Source organism: Sinocyclocheilus rhinocerous, unplaced genomic scaffold (assembly GCF_001515625.1).
Source record: "Sinocyclocheilus rhinocerous isolate Xijiao unplaced genomic scaffold, SAMN03320098_v1.1 scaffold1045, whole genome shotgun sequence".
Classification (NCBI taxonomy): Eukaryota; Metazoa; Chordata; class Actinopteri; order Cypriniformes; family Cyprinidae; genus Sinocyclocheilus; species Sinocyclocheilus rhinocerous.
Genome location: NW_015645361.1, coordinates 1112039 through 1130704, shown reverse-complemented (window position 1 = coordinate 1130704; position 18666 = coordinate 1112039). Strand labels below are relative to the sequence as shown.

The 18666-nt window shown below is 35.9% G+C and overlaps 1 protein-coding gene across 1 annotated transcript in view; it reads left to right on the top strand.

Moving 5' to 3' along the window:
* Positions 1-18666, top strand: part of LOC107705954 (CBP80/20-dependent translation initiation factor-like) — a 63575-nt gene that overhangs the window by 18795 nt on the left and 26114 nt on the right. The window contains exons 6-9 of the mRNA XM_016509489.1: positions 2109-2177; positions 7817-8309; positions 9482-9781; positions 15924-16079. Coding sequence (XP_016364975.1) covers positions 2109-2177; positions 7817-8309; positions 9482-9781; positions 15924-16079 — 1018 coding nt within the window. The remainder of the gene's footprint in view (positions 1-2108; positions 2178-7816; positions 8310-9481; positions 9782-15923; positions 16080-18666) is intronic.

The window sequence follows — 18666 nt, the reverse complement described above, 5'->3', positions numbered from 1 at the left end:
TTGAGTTGAATTACTGAAATAAATGAACTTTTCCACGACATTCTAATTTATTGAGATGCACCTGTATATATATTATAATGAATACATATTAATATTTAAATATAACATAATAAAATATAATATAAAAATAGTGTAAATATTATCTCAATTATTATTTATTTTTTTTTTTTCAAAATGTTCAGGTTATTTACTGTAAGATATTTTAAAGAGTGAAATTTATGATAATTAGTGGTCTTAAAGTTGACTGTGTAAGTTGTCCCGTAACAATAAGTAGCCTAGCAACCACTTGGAACACCCTAGCAACCATATAGCAATGCAATAAAACCACTCAGGATGCCTTAGCAACTGCATAGCAACTCCCTAGTAACCACCCACAGCATTCTAGCATTGTGTCTGCAAGTTACTAATAGTGTAAAATGACGTTTTTGCATGTTTTACTTGGCTTTCAGACCACAGAATATGAGGATATGTCCGCTTTGACTGCTAAAGTTGGATATAAGAGAAAAGACAATCTAGAGAATTGTGTGTGTGTGTGTGTGTCGCTGTTCACCTCACTACATGAGATGATTCTCTTCCCACATCTCTCTTTCTCTCCCACTCCTCTAACAGAAGGCTTTTTCAGCCTGTTATTGCTGGTCTTGGCCACCCACAATGCTTTGCTCCTGCCAGAGAGGACTCTGCGGTCGAGTTGTTTGTTGGCATCGCTTCTTGCCTTTTCTTTCTTCTCGCTGTCTCTCTCTCTCTTTAGATTAGTTTGCTGAATCGAAACATCTTTGCAGTCACATTTATGAACTGCAGCATTTTGCTGACCGAATCTCACAGGAAAGCAGCAGCTGTTTGACTTCATTAAGAGCCAACAACTTAAGAAAAGTTACTTCTGATCAAATGAACACCAGCATGATTTCTGAAGGATCATGTGACACTGAAGACTGGAGTAATGATGCTGAAAATTCAGCTTTGATCACAGGAATAAATTACATTTGAACATATATTCAAATATAAAACAGTTATTTTATATTGTAATAATATTTCACAATATTACCGTTTTTACTGTAATTTTGATTAATTAAATGCAACCTTGGTGAGCAGAAGACACTTCTTTCTAAAACAGTATATTATAAATCATACCAACCCCAAACTTTTGATTGGTGTATTATTTTATTTGACCTTATTTTACTTTATAACAGAAGCCTGTTTTAATTTATATGCAGTAGTTTGAGGCAAAGGAATATGCTTCTCAGGTGTGTGTGGGCTTTTTGGCATGTTTCAGTAGTTCAGAGCCTTTAAAGAAGCTCAATATCAAGTGAATTTGCAGCTGATGACTCAAATCTACAATCTGATGGACTGAAATAAACCAAGACCCTGTTCATCCTCTGGATGAGGAATGATGTGGACCTTCACAATTGAAGAGAGAGGGATGATATGGACACAAAAGGCATCAAAAAAGACAGTATTTTTGTTTTTCTTTCATAGGAAATGCACAAGCTGCTCACAGAAAGTGTTTTGTTAAGCTTGTTTTAAAGAAACTTTTATCGCCAAAACCATCCTGTCTTCTCATATTTACAGCAACATATCTCTGGTTTCCAGAGCGTTATGTAGATGCAGATGCCTGCTGCCCTTAAACCCTAAAGCTACTGTTTTGTTTTGTTTTTTGTTTTTTGTTTTTTGTTTTTTGTTTTGTTTTGTTTTGTTTTGTTTTGAATGTACTTATTTTATTTTAAATGTACTTATTTTATGTTATATTTTAATTATTTTATTTTATATTTTAATTATTTTATTTTATTACATTTTTTTGTTTTATTTTATTTATTTTATTTTATTAGCTCCTGTAACATTTTATAGTTATTTTATTTTATTTTTTATTTTTTTAATTACTTATTTTTTAAATTAATTATTTTACTTTATTTCATTTTGTCCCCAATAGATTTCATAATTGTCCCAATTATTCACTCCTGCATTTTTGTGTTAGTTGTTACTGTTCCACCTCCTCCATTTCCTTTTGTTCTTTCTGTTGTATTTAGTTCTCTCGTATCTTCTTGTTTTCCATCCCTCCTTGTTTCCACCCTCCCATCTACCTTGTTCACGTCGTCTCCCTGTGGTACCCGTAGCCGATCTGATCCACCCCAGGACCAGCTGATGGTGCTGCTGCTGGCCGAGGGGAAGCAGCAAGTGTCCAGGTCAGTGTCTCAAACCGGTCCAGCTCCTAAATCCTGTCCGCTCAATCTTGTCCTTCCACTTACAAACTTCACTCACAAGAACCGGACTCCTGAACTGCTTATGGGATCTGACCTGCTCTTGGGATGCAAACTAACCATCTTCTGACTGGATCGGAGACCCTGAGGTCCTGTTTGCTTTATTCTGCTTGCACAACATAAATCCTCTGTACAGCATGTTCTCATCCTCATCTGCCTCTCTTCAGTTGAGTCATCAATAATCTGCAAAGTATCTCCGTACAAAGTCCAGTACGGAAATCCAAATCTACAGGCATTAAGGTGGCGGTATGAGGGATATTAATGACGGTCATTACGGTGTTCAGCTGGAATGGGTTGAGAAGATCTGGTGGAGTGAAAGGGTTGCTAAACATTTGTTGTCAAACATGTATACATATATCAGCTTGGCCATCAAAAAATTCATAATTGAACATAACTCAAATTATTAAGTGTGAGATCATATATATATATATATATATATATATTAGGGCTAGGCGATATATATCGGATGGACGAAATAATCGTGGTGCCGCAAAATACATAGTTTACGGCAATACTATTTCATCATTTGAATGACGGCACGTCACGTTGCTGTGCGCGTGGTCACGAAAACTTCATGTTTGCACACATTTTTAAGCACTGCAGTTTAAAACAACTGATTTTAGGCTGTTGAAACACAAACAAAAGAGCTATATGCGCACGCTGTCGCTGTCTCTGTTTCTGTGTGAGAGGAGTGCGTAAGCCGCGCATCAGCTGCTAATAGAGCTCGTGAGCATTTTTGCCGCTTTATTGGCTTTGAACGATCGCATAAACACTTATATGCGTCCAAATGCCCGGCTTTGCAGGTATCCTCATAAACACAGTCATTTAGGTCTTAAGGGCGCATGTGTAACAGTATATTGGAGCCGGACTTCGGTCTTAAAGGGGAAGCTGTCCAATATTCGTCCTGTCTGCCATTCATGTTAATCAAACAACAGTGAGAGATTTGCTCTTGACTACTCCTGTCCCTCATCCTTTCCTCACACTACTCTGCATGCTCTACAAGACATACAGGTATTGGGGACCCAAAAGCATCTGGACACTAAATAATACCTGAATGCCATTGTATTAGATAACAAAATATGAAACTCGAGTGTCATTTGCAAACAAACGATGCTGGGGCTTTCCTCAGAACTAACTGTGTGTCTCAATACTTTAAAAAAAAAACATGCACAGTTTCTATACAGACAAAAACTTTAAAATATCTATATCAATGCTATCAATCTATTTGTACTGATTACTAGGGTTGCAAAGGGGTGAAACATTTCCGGTAAATTTCAGGGAATATCCCAAAAAACCCTGGAAAGTTTCCAAAATTTCTGGAATGTTTCCCAAATTTACTGGAAATGTTCCACCTTTTTGCAACCCAAGGTATCAACCATTTTAATATAAAAACCTTATTAAAAGAAAAAATAACTATATCGTTATATATATATCGTTATCGTGATATAAAATTATTCATATCGTGATACAAGATTTTGGTCATATCGCCCACCCCTAATATATATATATATATATCTTTAGCTGTTCAAGTATTCGTCCTGTCTGCCATTCATGTTAATCAAACAACAGTGAGAGATTTGCTCTTGACTAAATCACTTTTGTAACTAGAGTAAGAAGAAAATAAATAAATAAATAATGATAATGATTTTTTTTTTATTAATATTTTCTTGTATTAGTTTGATATCGACATTGGTGACAAGAATTATGAAAAGTCTATGGTATCAATAAGGTTGCAAAGGGGTGGAAAATTTGTCTCTCATAGTTGAGGTATACCTATGATGAAAATTACAGGCCTCTCTCATCTTTTTAAGTGGGAGAACTTGCACAATTGGTGGCTGACTAAATACTTTTTTCCCCCACTGTATAGTAATGATGTAAATTATATAATATATATTATATATAAATAGTTATTTTTTGTACAAAAGTTGTGAAGATACAGATACATTTTTAAAGAAATTAGGGCTTTTATTCAGCAAGGATGCATTAAATTGATCAAAAGTGACATTTATAATGTTACAAAAGATTTCTATTTTAAATAAATGCTGTTCTTTTGAACTTTCTATTCATCAAAGGATCCTGAAAAATAAAATGTTTCACGATTTCCACAAAACATATTCAGCAGCACAACTGTTTTCAGCATTGATAATAATCAGAAATGTTTCTTGAGCAGCAAATCAACATATTAGAATGATTTCTGAAGATCATGTGACACTGAAGACTGGAGTAATGATGCTGAAAATTCTGCTTTGATCACAGAAATAAATTACATTTTACAGTATATTCACATAGAAAACAGCTATTTTAAATTGTAAAAATATTTCACAATATTACTGTATTTTTGATCAAATAAATGCAGCCTTGGTGAGCAGAAGAGACTTCTTTCAAAAACATTTAAAATTTTTCAGTGATAGTCTATATGTGTCATTTCTGCTTTTTCGCTACTGCTGGAATAGATACGTGAAGCATCTGTGTGAAACATGTTCCTGTGGAGTGACGTCAAGGGTTGACCCGTGTAAAGCCTGAAGAATGTGATGGTCAGCACCTCGACGTCTTATTTCCGACCTGTCATTCAGCACACTCAGTATGTGTCTCCCCTAAAATTAACCCCTAGTAAAACCAGAACACCAGAGTCAAACATGACCTTAACCTGGACGCCTCGCTCTAAAGCCGTCAATCAAACGTAAAGCCCGTCTTCTGAGCGAGGAGATTCCCGTGTGTGTGTGTGGCATCATGTGTGCGTGAGTGTTTTAAAGAGCACAGAATACCTCAGAGGTTGCGTTTGCTCATGGTCACTAGTGAAGACATTCGTCTTTAAAGTGTCCACTGATGTTGTAGATTATGTTCGCTTCAGGACTCTCCATGCTTGTTTATTCTTTGTAGAAGCAGTAAAATGGACCTTGTTCGTCTATAACAGTGTTATTTTATTATCATTGATATACTATGTAGCGAATCAGCTCATTCATGGGGAAATATGTCCCTGCTTCGCATTCCATTAGGTCGTAAATGTATCTGGTGTCAGGGTTGCCATGGTAACCAGGGTCCTGGGCCTTGTTCACAGACAACTTGGCACCCAGTATGTTTATTGGGTGAGGGGTCTGTGAACGTTTGTTAATCTAATGAATAATTGATTTGTTAAATCAAATGAAAAATGGTGTGTCTGATTGGTCCAGACGCTACAACTATTATAGTTTTTGTTAATAGTTTGAATTACACTTTATTTTTAGTTAGTGTTTTTGTCATTTTTATTAGTTTTTAAATGTTTATATAGTTTTTATTAATTTGTATTAATTTTTAGTTTATTTTTTTGTGTATTCATGTTTGTGTATTTATTGCATGCTTCTTATTTATTTATTTATTTTAATCATTTTAGTACTTCAAGTTAAAGTAAATGAAAATGAGAAATGTTGCCTTGGCAACTAGCTGAAATAAAATGAATGTTTTTTTTTACTTAACTTTTATTTTACAATTGTACAATAAGTAACCATTTTAAAAGGTTTGTTTGTTTGTTTGTTTGTTTTGAATTAACAACCTAAAACACAAGATTTATTTGTTTGTTTATTTTGTTTGTTTGTTTAAAAGAAATGGTCATGTTTTTTTTTTTTTTAGCTTATTAGCTTATTGGCTGAAATAAAATGTTTAATTTTTTTTATATTTATTTTATTTCACTTAGATTTTATTTTAAATAACATTTTTTTTATGATTTCAGTTAACTATACTAACCCTACAATGCTGAAGATGGAAGATGCTGCACGACATGCAAAAGTTTCATATTGTTCATGTTGTTTCATATTGACATATTACAGTATGTTGCTGTACATGTTGGTTTCTGTTTAGTCATAGTGAAATCTCATTGGTCCAAAATCCTGTATATTAAACATCAAATATGTTGATTGGTTAGGATTTCGCTTTCAGTGATGCCAGAAAAATGCATTTGAAACTCTGTTTGCATCTAATTTGGATGAAGTGCATTAAAATTTGTTTGAGAAATGTTTAACTCTATAAACAAAAATATTATCTTTGCTTGAAAAGAGTAAATAGTCAGACTACTGCAGCAACAATTGTGTTCACATAATGTGCACAAACACATGACGCTGCGCTCTCTGAATGCACATGTCAGTATGCATACACATGTAATGTACACACAGTAAAGCTCATAATCAGTGTCGGTCTTTAGATGGCTGGATTCTGCTGGTGAAGATAGATCATCCCATCAGCCTGCTGCAAACATGGAGATCTGGGTGTTTACATATTGACTCACATCTGCTGTAAATCATTACACACATTAACACACTGTGTGTGACTGCGGTTATTATTAGTGGTGTTTATAAGTCAGTCCTCACTATTACTATTGCTCATATTTAGGGTTAAGGCCCATTCACACCAGAAACTACAGCTCTGAAGATAACTATATTAGTGTCCACACCAACACACTGACGTTGTTTATTTTAAGCGTGTGTTGTTGTCTGCCACTTTAAAGCCTGGTGGATTCTGATTGGCTGTCAGTGTATTTATCGTTCATCAGTAAACTAAAAATCATTCGGAAAATGATTCCAGTGGTATCATTCCTCTTTGTCGTTATCGTTATTGTTGTGGTGTGGCCGTCTCCATTCTCGAATTAAAATTATTTTATTTTTTTATTAATTAATGAATTTTTAAGTAATTAATGAGTTTTCTTTATTTCTTTTTGTGTATTTCTTTATTTTATTTATTTATTTATTTTGACTTAACCAACCAAAACGCTCTTATTGCTTGTGTGTTGTACTGCAGCGTCTCTCATAATTTACTTATTAGTTTTTTGTTTTGTGTATTTATTTATTTATTAGTGTGTTTGTTTGTTTATTTATTTATTTGCTTTATTTATTTTTGTGCTTTTTTTTTCTTTTGACCACCCAGAACACACTTAAAATTCAGTCTGTGTATGTTGTGCTGGAGTGTTGACCAGAATTATTAATAATTTATTTATATATTTGCATTTATTTGCGTTTATTTATTTTTGTGTATTTATTTATTTGTTTGTTCGTTTATGCTGCCTGGCAGCATCCACCAGAATTTATTTATTTATTTTTATTTGTTTATTTGTGTTTATTTCTTTGCTTTATTTATTTTTGTGTATTTATGTCTTTGCTTATTAATTCATTTATTTATTTTGACTTAAACATCCAGAACACTCTTAAAATTCAGTGTGTGTCCTGCAGCATCCATCTTATTATTTATTTGTTTGTTTGTTTGTTTTGTGCATTAATTTATTTTTGTGTATTTATTTATTCATTTAACCACCCAGAACTTCCTCTCTACCGCTTAGTAACATCCTGGCAACTACTCACAACACTCATCAACACTATTAATTTCAAGACCTTATCCTCAAAATACTTAGCATTGCCCTGGCAACCACATAATATACCTGCAACCTAGCAACTACCCAAAACGATTGGTACCACATAGCAACGTGCAAAAAATCTTTTAGAACACCAAAGCAACTGCCTAGCAACACCCTGGAAACCCCACACAACACACGTAAAGCTCATTGACATAACGATAACAGGATCTTTTTGCTGTCGTTCTAGGAGACAGCAGCGCCTGCCTGGAGGAGGAGGAGGGGCTGCTGGGAAATTCCAGAATCCTCAGCAGCAGCAGGGACTGCAGCAGCAACAACAGCTGCCCAATCAGATGCAGCAGCCCAACGCAGACCACCAATCAGGTGCCAGCACTAAGCACGGGGGGCGGGGTTACCAGGGGCAGCAGAACCAGGGTGGGTGGCAGGATGGGTGGCAGGGCGGCCCGCATCACGGCTACAGCCAGAACCGCCGCTGGCATCAGCATCCCAAACACCAGACGAACAGTTTCAATCAAGGGGCCGACAGGGGCCTCACACACAATACCAAAGAAACAGAGAATGTAAAACAAGAGGAGCCAGAGCCCCACATGGAGAAAGGAGCAAAGGACGAACCTGCGAAAGAGGAGAGAAAGAAAGGAGACAAGGAGGAGAAGACGGAGAGCGGGAAGATCTGTTTACTGCAGTCATCAAAAGAGAGACTGAGGAGGAGATTGAAAGAGAAGGTGATTGATGCTAAATACATTAGCAACATATTATTAGTGTGGTAAAACATGTTAACAACATGCTAAAACAAGCCAGAAGCTTTCTAAATACCCTAACAACATACTATCAATACTGTCAACATACGAACAACATGTTAAATCAAGCTAGAAGCATGTTAAATATGCTAGCAACATTCTATCAGTGTGGTAAAACATGTTAGCAACATGCTAAAACAAGCCAGAAGCATGCTAAATATATCAGTAACATGCAATGAGGGTGGTAAAACATGCTGAAAACATGATATATTAACAACATACTATCAATGTGGTAAACCATGTTAGCAACATGCTAAAACAAGCCAGAAGCATGCTAAATATATCAGTAACATGCAATGAGGGTGGTAAAACATGCTGAAAACATGATATATTAACAACATACTATCAATGTGGTAAACCATGTTAGCAACATGCTAAAACAAGCCAGAAGCATGCTAAATATATCAGTAACATGCAATGAGGGTGGTAAAACATGCTGAAAACATGGTAAAACAAGCTAGAAACATGATATATTAACAACATACTATCAATGTGGTAAACCATGTTAGCAACATGCTAAAACAAGCCAGAAGCATGCTAAATATATCAGTAACATGCAATGAGGGTGGTAAAACATGCTGAAAACATGGTAAAACAAGCTAGAAACATGATATATTAACAACATACTATCAATGTGGTAAAACATGTTAGCAACATGCTAAAACAAGCCAGAAGCATGCTAAATATATCAGTAACATGCAATGAGGGTGGTAAAACATGCTGAAAACATGGTAAAACAAGCTAAAAACATGATATAATAACAACATACTATCGATGAGGTAAAACATGTTAGAAGCATGCTAAATACACTAGCAACATACTACCAATGTGGTAACGTGTGGTGTGTTACATGTTAGCAGCATACAGTCAATGTGATAAAACATGTAAATAACATGCAAAAACAAGCTAGATGATTTGAAATAGAAATCTTTTTTAACATTTACTGTCACGTTTAATCAATTTAACACATCCTTGCCGAATAAAAATATTATTTTCTTTCAAAAAAATCGTACTTATCCCAAACTTTTAAACATAGTATATGCTATTCCTCAGTGTTCTAAGTCATGTGACCACTGTTGCTGTTCTCTGATTGGTAGGAGGAAGTTCCCGTGGTGACAGCCGGACCTCAGCGGAACCGAATGGACAGATTGTTAGAGATTCTGAACAGCATGAGGAATAACAGCAGCGGCGTGGAGAATCAGCTCACCACGTTCATGGAGGAAGCGCAGAATTCGGCCGACTCGGAGGAGACACTGAACGAGATCGTTCACACCATTTACCGCAAGGCGGTCAGCGACCGAAGTTTTGCAGCCACGGCAGCCAAACTCTGTGACAAGATGGCTCTGTTCATGGTGGAAGGAACTAAATTCCGCTCTCTGTTACTCAACATGTTACAGGTAAGAACTGAATGTTCGTAACTTATTTGATCACATTCACGTTCTGCGGGTTGTCTCCTATTGGTCAGTGCTGTGTCTCTGAGGACCAATCAGATTGCACGATTCACGGCTAGACGTCTGTGAACGTCATCCCACCTGCTGCTCGACCACATCCATTTCAGCTCTTTCGTTCCTCTTTTGCATCTGCAGTTTCTCTTCTTCCTCTTTTTCTGAAGGGCTTGAAGAAGCCGGAGTACCAGGATGTGACTCACGCCTGCAATCCAGCTGAGTGACCCTGTACAATTTCCTCATTGGACAAAAGGGACTTTTTAGGCCCCAAATGCTTTCACCTCCTTTTGAAATGACGTTTCTGGAAGCAAATGAATATATTTTGAAGAAATAGTTCAAAATGAAATTCTGTCATTGTTTGTTCACCCTCATTTCCTGTGGAATGCAGAACGTTTTTTTTTTCCCCTGTCTGCTCTTTCCCTTATAATCAGCTCCAAAATGTCAAAAACACCAAAAAACGGACTCAGACAATTTACATTTAGCATGACTAAGAACAGCCTGTTTTTGAAAATGGCCATGCACATCTAGGCTTTGCGATATTTGCTCACTCTTCTTTGCAGAACTGCTCAAGTTCAGTTAAATCTGATGGTGAGTGTTTGTGTGGGGTTTAAGTCTGGACTCTGACGAGGCCATGCAAGAACATTCACCTTCTCCTTCAACCACTGTGTGTCAGTTTTGCTGTGTACTTTGGGTCATTGTCATGTTGGAAGGTAAACCTTCTTCCCATTGACAACTTTCTGGGAGAGGGCAGCAGATTTTCCTCAAGAATTTGACAATTTTAGTCTCATCTGCATCAGAATCTTCAAGGTGTGTTTTGGCAAAGCTCAGTCTGACTGCATGTGGCCTTTCTTGAGGAGTGGCTTTTTTTCTTCAACTCTCCCATTCAAGCCACATTGGTGGAGAATTTGGGATATTGTTGTTACATGCACATAATGACCACTCACTGCTTCAGAGTTGCTGTCGGCCTCTTGGTCGCCTCTCTGACCAGTTTCCTCCGGCTCTTTCATCCAGTTTGGAGCGACGTCCTGATCCAGGGAGGGTCTGTGTTTTACCAAATACCTTCCACTTCTTAATAATAGACTTCACTGTGCTTCTAGGCATTTGTCTCCATCTCCTCCACAACTTTATCCTGGAGATCTTCTGACAGTGCCTTGCCACTCATAGCTGATTGTTTGCTTCAGTTGCACTACCAAGGACTGAAATGCTCCAGGAAAGCTCTTTTCATGCTGAGCTGATCAAAATGAGCACATCTGACCACAAGTGAAAGTCAAATGGCTTTGTGTGTCATTGAGAAGGTGATCAGCTACACCTGATTGAGTTTACAAGTCATTTTTAGGAGGGGGTGATCCTTCTTCCAACTCAGTGATTTTTTTTTTGTTGATATGTTGGTGTTATACCTTTCACTTGGATGTTATAAGTTGCACTGAGTAAATACAGCTGGATAAAACAAAAACTGTGTCCTTCTTCATTTCAGGCTGCAAAGCCTGATTGTCGTTTGGGGTCAGTCTGTCTGTACTGTGGTTTCAGTGGTAAAGCCCTAAGCATTTTGTTGCTTTGCAGCCTGAAATGAAGACGGACACAGTTTTTGTTTTATCCAGCTGTATTTACTCATTGCAACGTATATCATCCAAGTTAAAGATATAACAACAACACGTCAGAAATAAATAAAAAAACAGAATCACCGAGTTCGAAAAATGATCACCTCCTTGTGTCAGTATTTTGTTGAACCACCTTTTGCTTTAACTACAGCCTTTAGTCTGTTAGGATTTGTCTCTGTATCTACTAACTTTGCACATCTAGACAATATTTGCTCACTCTTCTTTGCAGAACTGCTCAAGTTCAGTTAAATCTGATGGTGAGTGTTTGTGTGGGGTTTAAGTCTGGACTCTGACGAGGCCATGCAAGAACATTCACCTTCTCCTTCAACCACTGTGTGTCAGTTTTGCTGTGTACTTTGGGTCATTGTCATGTTGGAAGGTAAACCTTCTTCCCATTGACAACTTTCTGGGAGAGGGCAGCAGATTTTCCTCAAGAATTTGACAATTTTAGTCTCATCTGCATCAGAATCTTCAAGGTGTGTTTTGGCAAAGCTCAGTCTGACTGCATGTGGCCTTTCTTGAGGAGTGGCTTTTTTTCTTCAACTCTCCCATTCAAGCCACATTGGTGGAGAATTTGGGATATTGTTGTTACATGCACATAATGACCACTCACTGCTTCAGAGTTGCTGTCGGCCTCTTGGTCGCCTCTCTGACCAGTTTCCTCCGGCTCTTTCATCCAGTTTGGAGCGACGTCCTGATCCAGGGAGGGTCTGTGTTTTACCAAATACCTTCCACTTCTTAATAATAGACTTCACTGTGCTTCTAGGCATTTGTCTCCATCTCCTCCACAACTTTATCCTGGAGATCTTCTGACAGTGCCTTGCCACTCATAGCTGATTGTTTGCTTCAGTTGCACTACCAAGGACTGAAATGCTCCAGGAAAGCTCTTTTCATGCTGAGCTGATCAAAATGAGCACATCTGACCACAAGTGAAAGTCAGATGGCTTTGTGTGTCATTGAGAAGGTGATCAGCTACACCTGATTGAGTTTACAAGTCATTTTTAGGAGGGGGTGATCCTTCTTCCAACTCAGTGATTTTTTTTTTGTTGATATGTTGGTGTTATACCTTTCACTTGGATGTTATAAGTTGCACTGAGTAAATACAGCTGGATAAAACAAAAACTGTGTCCTTCTTCATTTCAGGCTGCAAAGCCTGATTGTCGTTTGGGGTCAGTCTGTCTTGTGTGTGGTTTCAGTGGTAAAGCCCTAAGCATTTTGTTATTGTTTTTGGGAACTGACTGTTAGACTCATTTCTCAGTGTGATGTGACACCAGAACTCTGACCCACTTCTGCTGCGGCCAAAACACACACACACACACACACACACACACATGTGGCACACTCGCAAATACACACAGACCAACACACTGCATCTCAAACAAGCGCGATCCTGCTAATGTGTCAATAACAGGATCGTGAAGAGAAGGTACTGCAGGCAACTACTAACTTTTGATAAAGCATACAAAATAATAATGTATAGCATTTAATTTTTATGATTTATTTTCATCTGTTGTAACATTAGCATTATTTAGCATCAATAAAAGGCAATTTTCTTAAAGTGACATGCTCTTATAGTAAACAGTGATTCTTATTTCATGCTGGTTTTAGATATTAATACTGATTTTATGTGTTGCTTGTGCATGTAGTTGTCAGAAGGTTTTTTCTCTTGGCATTTAATGGGCTTTTTTCTTAAAACAGGGTAAACAAGAAGTTCATTTGCATACAGTACATGAAACCACTGAGTTGTTGATCATGTTAAAACTAGTTTGTTTCAATATGATCAACAACTCAGTGACTGGAAATTGTCATACACAAATATATATATATATATATATATGAAAAATTTTTTTTTGACAAAACTAAACATTTAATGTATGCAAATATATTTTTACATCTCTTTTGATGCATCAGTGACAATTTATGTATATAGCACAATTAAAAACAACCCACATTGACCAATGTGCTTTACAACAACTAAAACCACACACAACTAAATAAAAAACAATAAGACAATAAGACAAAAACAATTAAAATTGTAGTAGAGTATCACTTTTGATTTAATTTGTACACTACATATTACTTCATATTATTATTTTGTGTACATACCGTTCAAAAGTTAGGGGTTTGAAAGATTTGTTTTTAAAGAAGTTTCTTCTGCTCACCAAGGCTGCATTTATTTGATCAAAAATACAGTAAAAACAGCAAAAATTGTGAAATATTATTACAACTCAAAATAACATATTTTCTATATGAATATCTGTTAAAATGTAGTTTATTTCTATGATCAAAGCTGAATTTTCAGCATCATTACTCCAGTCTTCAGTGTCACATGATCTTCAGAAATCATTCTAAGATGCTGATTTGCTGCTCAAGAAACATTTCTGATTATTATCAATGTTGAAAACAGTTGTGCTGCCCAATATTTTTGTGTAAACCGGGATACATAATTTTTTTTCAAGATTATTTGATAAATAGAAAGTTCAAAAAGCAGCATTTATTTAAAATAGAAATGTTTTGCAATATTACAAATGTGTTTATTGTCACTTTTGATCAATTTAATGTGTCCTTGCTGAATAAAAGTATTAATTTCTTTAAAAAAAAAATCTTACTTTTGAATGGTACAAAATTTGTTTTATTTGTGTTATTTATATGTCAATATGACTATAAAATAATAATAATAATAATATTAAAATTATAATATTATAATAATATAATTATAATATTATAATAAATTATCATATACTAATTATAATATAATAGTTATTATTATTGATTGATTATTATAGGTTTTCGTTATTTTTTTTACATGTAGTACCCCGTTAACCCCGTGTGGAGCATCAGTCTAGAGTTTTGTGCGTGTGTTGAGGTGCATGATTCATCTGGTTTGTCCTCACATAAACCGGCGCTCTTCACCCGTCTGATGCTGGAGCAGACGCTTTCATTCTGACGGGGTTGTGTAACGGAGATCCGCAGATGCGGGCGTCTCTGACCCCACTGAAAAGACACGTCTGCTCCAACTCATTTAGCAATCTGCCACAAACACACGCGGCTTATCAGAGAACAGAGACGTGCTGCCAGTGTGTGTGAAAGTCCATTCATAGTTAATATGTTTTTGTTTTATACCTAACACCATTTTGAAATGCCTGGTTGCCACGGATACACTCATATGAGATGCTGTTTGAAGTAAAGACGAAATCTTCCAGAATTGCCTCCAATGTCTCCATCTCTCCCAGCATTTTTGGCGCAAAAGTTTCATAATCACATTATTTCGCATCATATTTGCAGAATGAGACCCAATACGTCATTTTGAGGTGCTGATTCCAAAAATAGTGGCTGTGTAGCTCTACTGCGTCACACTTTCTCACAAAATATGATGCATTTCGTAGTATTTTTACCTTTGATGACCATTTGTAAGGTGAATAAGTCTTGTATTCTGCCTTAATCAGCAAACAAAACAAAAAAAAACACCAAACAAACATGATTCCTGTTCGATTCTCAGCCTATTTTCACATGAATGACATTATTTGATGTCTAATCCTGATTTTCACTCCTTTGCAGATTGTACGTAAGTTAAATGATACATTTTGAATAGTTCAGAAATAGTGTCAGAAACTTTTGACTGCTTTTATTATTTTGAGTGCATTAAAGCTGATACATATACTGTATATCATTTGAAAAATCTTCATTCTTATTTAGTAAAAAAAAACAAAAACTACATGATGGAAAGGTTTTATTGGTATTTTTGAACTCAGCATCATCAACTTAGGTTATGTTAGGCCTCTTTTTGCAAAAGAACTATTTTTCAAGATGCAGGGCTGTGCCATAATCAAAAATAATATGGAATTAATATAGTAGTTTCTAAAATTGAAACGATTCTTTAAATCTATTTTTTTTTAATTTAATCTTTTTATTCACGTTTTAATCACTTACATAAAACCAAACGAACAAAGTCCACTTGAGGAAAAAAATTAATGGAGAAAAGAAGAGAGAAAGGAATGAATGAATAAGTAAATAAATACATAAATGCATATTTAATAAATGTAATATTTTATGCAATAAATTAAATATTCATTAAATATTTCATATTTATATAATATGATATGTAAATATGTCATTTATATAATAAATAATATTTAATACATTTAGTTAAGGAACAAACAAACCATAAAGACAGTAGCAGTATACCGCACAATATTGCTTATGCATTAATATGATCAAGAGGAGTTCAGACTTGGTGACAAGCTTCAGTGGACAAATGAATAACACAAGTTAGAAAGTCTAAAGGAATACTTTTTCTAAAGATGTTATGCCACCCTTTGACTGACAATTTTTTTATGAATTTTTTTTTGTTCTGATAGCAAACAAATGTCCAGCAAATTCGATCAGCTGGGAGACGTCGAGTCAAATGGATCTAACTGTAGATGCTGGGTGTGAAAGTGTCTGTATATTGTGATGTTGTGTCATGACTGTGTCTCTGTCTCTCTGTGCGTCTGCAGAGGGACTTCACGCGGCGTGAGGAGCTGCAGCAGACGGATGTGGAGTGCTGGCTGGGCTTCATCACGTTTCTGTGTGAAGTGTTCGGCACCATGAGGAGCAGCGCTGGAGAGCCGTTTAGAGTGCTGGTCTGCCCCATATTCTCCTGTCTGAGAGAGGTACACAAACTACACAACACCAATCTGCTGTGTGCCGTCTCTCTCCCGCTCTGATAGATGTGAACGACACGTTAACTCCTAGAGAAAGAGGAATGAACAACAGCCAGACAGAGATGGAAATCAACACAACCTTCCTACACATTTAGTTCTTCAGCTGTTTAGAAACAGTAGATATTTCCTACATATCAACTCACCATAGAGGGGTTCAGAATTTGCTGAGCACTGGATAGATGTTGTTGATGTGTAAATGTGAATGGTTGTGTATTTAAATGCATTTTTCTGAAGGTAATGCATTTGACATAGTTTGCACTTTGCAGCTGCAGTAACTCTAAAAAGTTATCTTTTTTCCAGATAAAATTGCAATTGCGATTTAAAATGCAGTCAAAAATTAATAAATGAAAGGTTTGTTGTGCTTATTTTGCCAAAAATGGGATTTAGATATCAATATGGCTATATGATAATAATAGAAATAATAATTAAAAATTTTTTTTTTTTTATTATTATATAAAATATTAAAATACTATAAAGAATAAATGTATAAAGTAAATGAATAAATTAATAAATACTATTAATTAAAACATAAATACTTTAATAATAATATTTAATAATAATAATAATAATAATAATAAAGACATATCTTCTGCAATATTTCACTTTAAATTAAAAGCATTAAAGTATTTATTATTGTTGTTGTTGTTGTTGTTGTTTATTTGGCCAAAAATGAAATTTAAATATCAATATGACAATAATTATTATTATTATTGAACATTTTTGTCAAATATTACAATAGGAATATGTCTTATTTTGTTTAATATTTTATATAATAATAATAATTCTTGAATATTTTTTAATTTACAGTGAAATATTACAATAGGAATGTGTCTTATTTTGTTATTTTACAGAATAGTAATAATAATGATAATTTTTTTCAAGGAAGGTAGTTTTGAGAAAATATCAAACTTTCATATCAAAAGATCAGGAAAAATTAGTTTTGTCATAATCCGACCCCTTTAAGACTTAAAGATGGCTTTTGTCTGGTGAAATGCCCCGATGGCTGTTGAATAGGGCTTCCCAGTCTGTGATGAATCCTGTCAGTTATTCAGCTGATGACAGACGCGATCCGTCAAAAGCCAGAGTTTGAGTCTTCATCAAAGAGCCGTGATCTGGGTGAGAGTTCGGCGTGTGTTTGTGCTGTACGAATGCCGCTATTCAAGATCGCAGCCGGATTAACATCACATTCGTCTCTCGTATCGGCACGTCCCGACACGATGGTCTGAGAGTCCTAACAGGCACTTTGTGTCGGTGTGTGACAGCGATTACGGTGTGTTTACAGGCCGTCTCAGCCAGGTGTGAAGTGTGTGTTGTGTGCGCGGCGGACCGGCAGAGCAGGTTGCTTAATTACAGGTGATCCAGCTGTAGTTTGGAGCTGACAGGTGTATTTGGAGCACTGAGGGTGTGGGAGAAAATAAAAGACAGGATGAATGGAGGGAGGGAGAAAAGAGACCGTCTGTTGTGCATTTGAAAGCTGCTTGAGCTGAAGGGTTGGACGTGCGTCTCTGATCTTCTCAAACCCTTTTGTTGGATTCTATTGTGCAGTTTTACATACAGTTGCATACATTTAGGACTCATATACATGACATATTTTAAAACTTAGTCTGTAAAAGGACTTTGTATGCACTTTTTTTTCTCAATTGAGGACCTTCACTAAAAAAAAAAGTTGTGTAGAAACAATTTTCATGCACACATTGCGAATAAATTTCACAAGCAGTTGCAAAGAAACAGCAAGTAATGCATTGAAATAAACATGAAAGTGTAAGTAGAAAACTGAAATGTAAAACCTACTCCAATAATCTTTTTTTACAACTTTGAAAAATTCTTTTTACACTGAACAATTACATTCTACACTAATTCACTAATTGTTTTGGAATTCTTTTGAATTTGATCTACTTTTAAATCTTATCTTGGTAAAAGGTAGAATTACCTCTTAAAGGGGTCATATTATGCTTTTTCACTTTTTTAATTTTAGTCCGTGTGTAGTGTGTATGTTTGGGCATAAAAAAGATCTAGAAAGTTACAAATCTCAAAGTCCACTCCAAAGGGAGATATTTCGTTTTTTAAAAATCCCTTTTCACGAACTACAACGAACGGCTCGTTTGGACTACAGCGTTTGTTTTCCCTCCTTTGTGATATCACAAAGCGGCCCATTAGAATATCATTAAAAATAATTCCCGCCTACAGAAATCCGAATGGTTGTGGGGTGGGGAGGGGCGAGGTTGTGGTTAGAACGCTTGGTTGAGTGAGCGCGTCAGACGAGATGACGAAGAAGAAGTGCTGCTGCAGAGTTAGTGCATCAGAGAAAACCAAGAAGAAGAGCTGCTGTGCTGTAGCGTCAAATTTTCGGCATGTCTAGAACAATTCTTACAAGTATAACACGAAAATGTCTCCGTTCCAAGGTTTTTAACGTCACAGGACGATGTTGTGAAGCAGTAATTTTCCATTGCTACTGTTTCTGGTGTGATAAAACTTGGTTTTGTGCTGGTCAGACGAAGTCTGAGCATTGAAACATATGCAACTAAGATTATTCAAT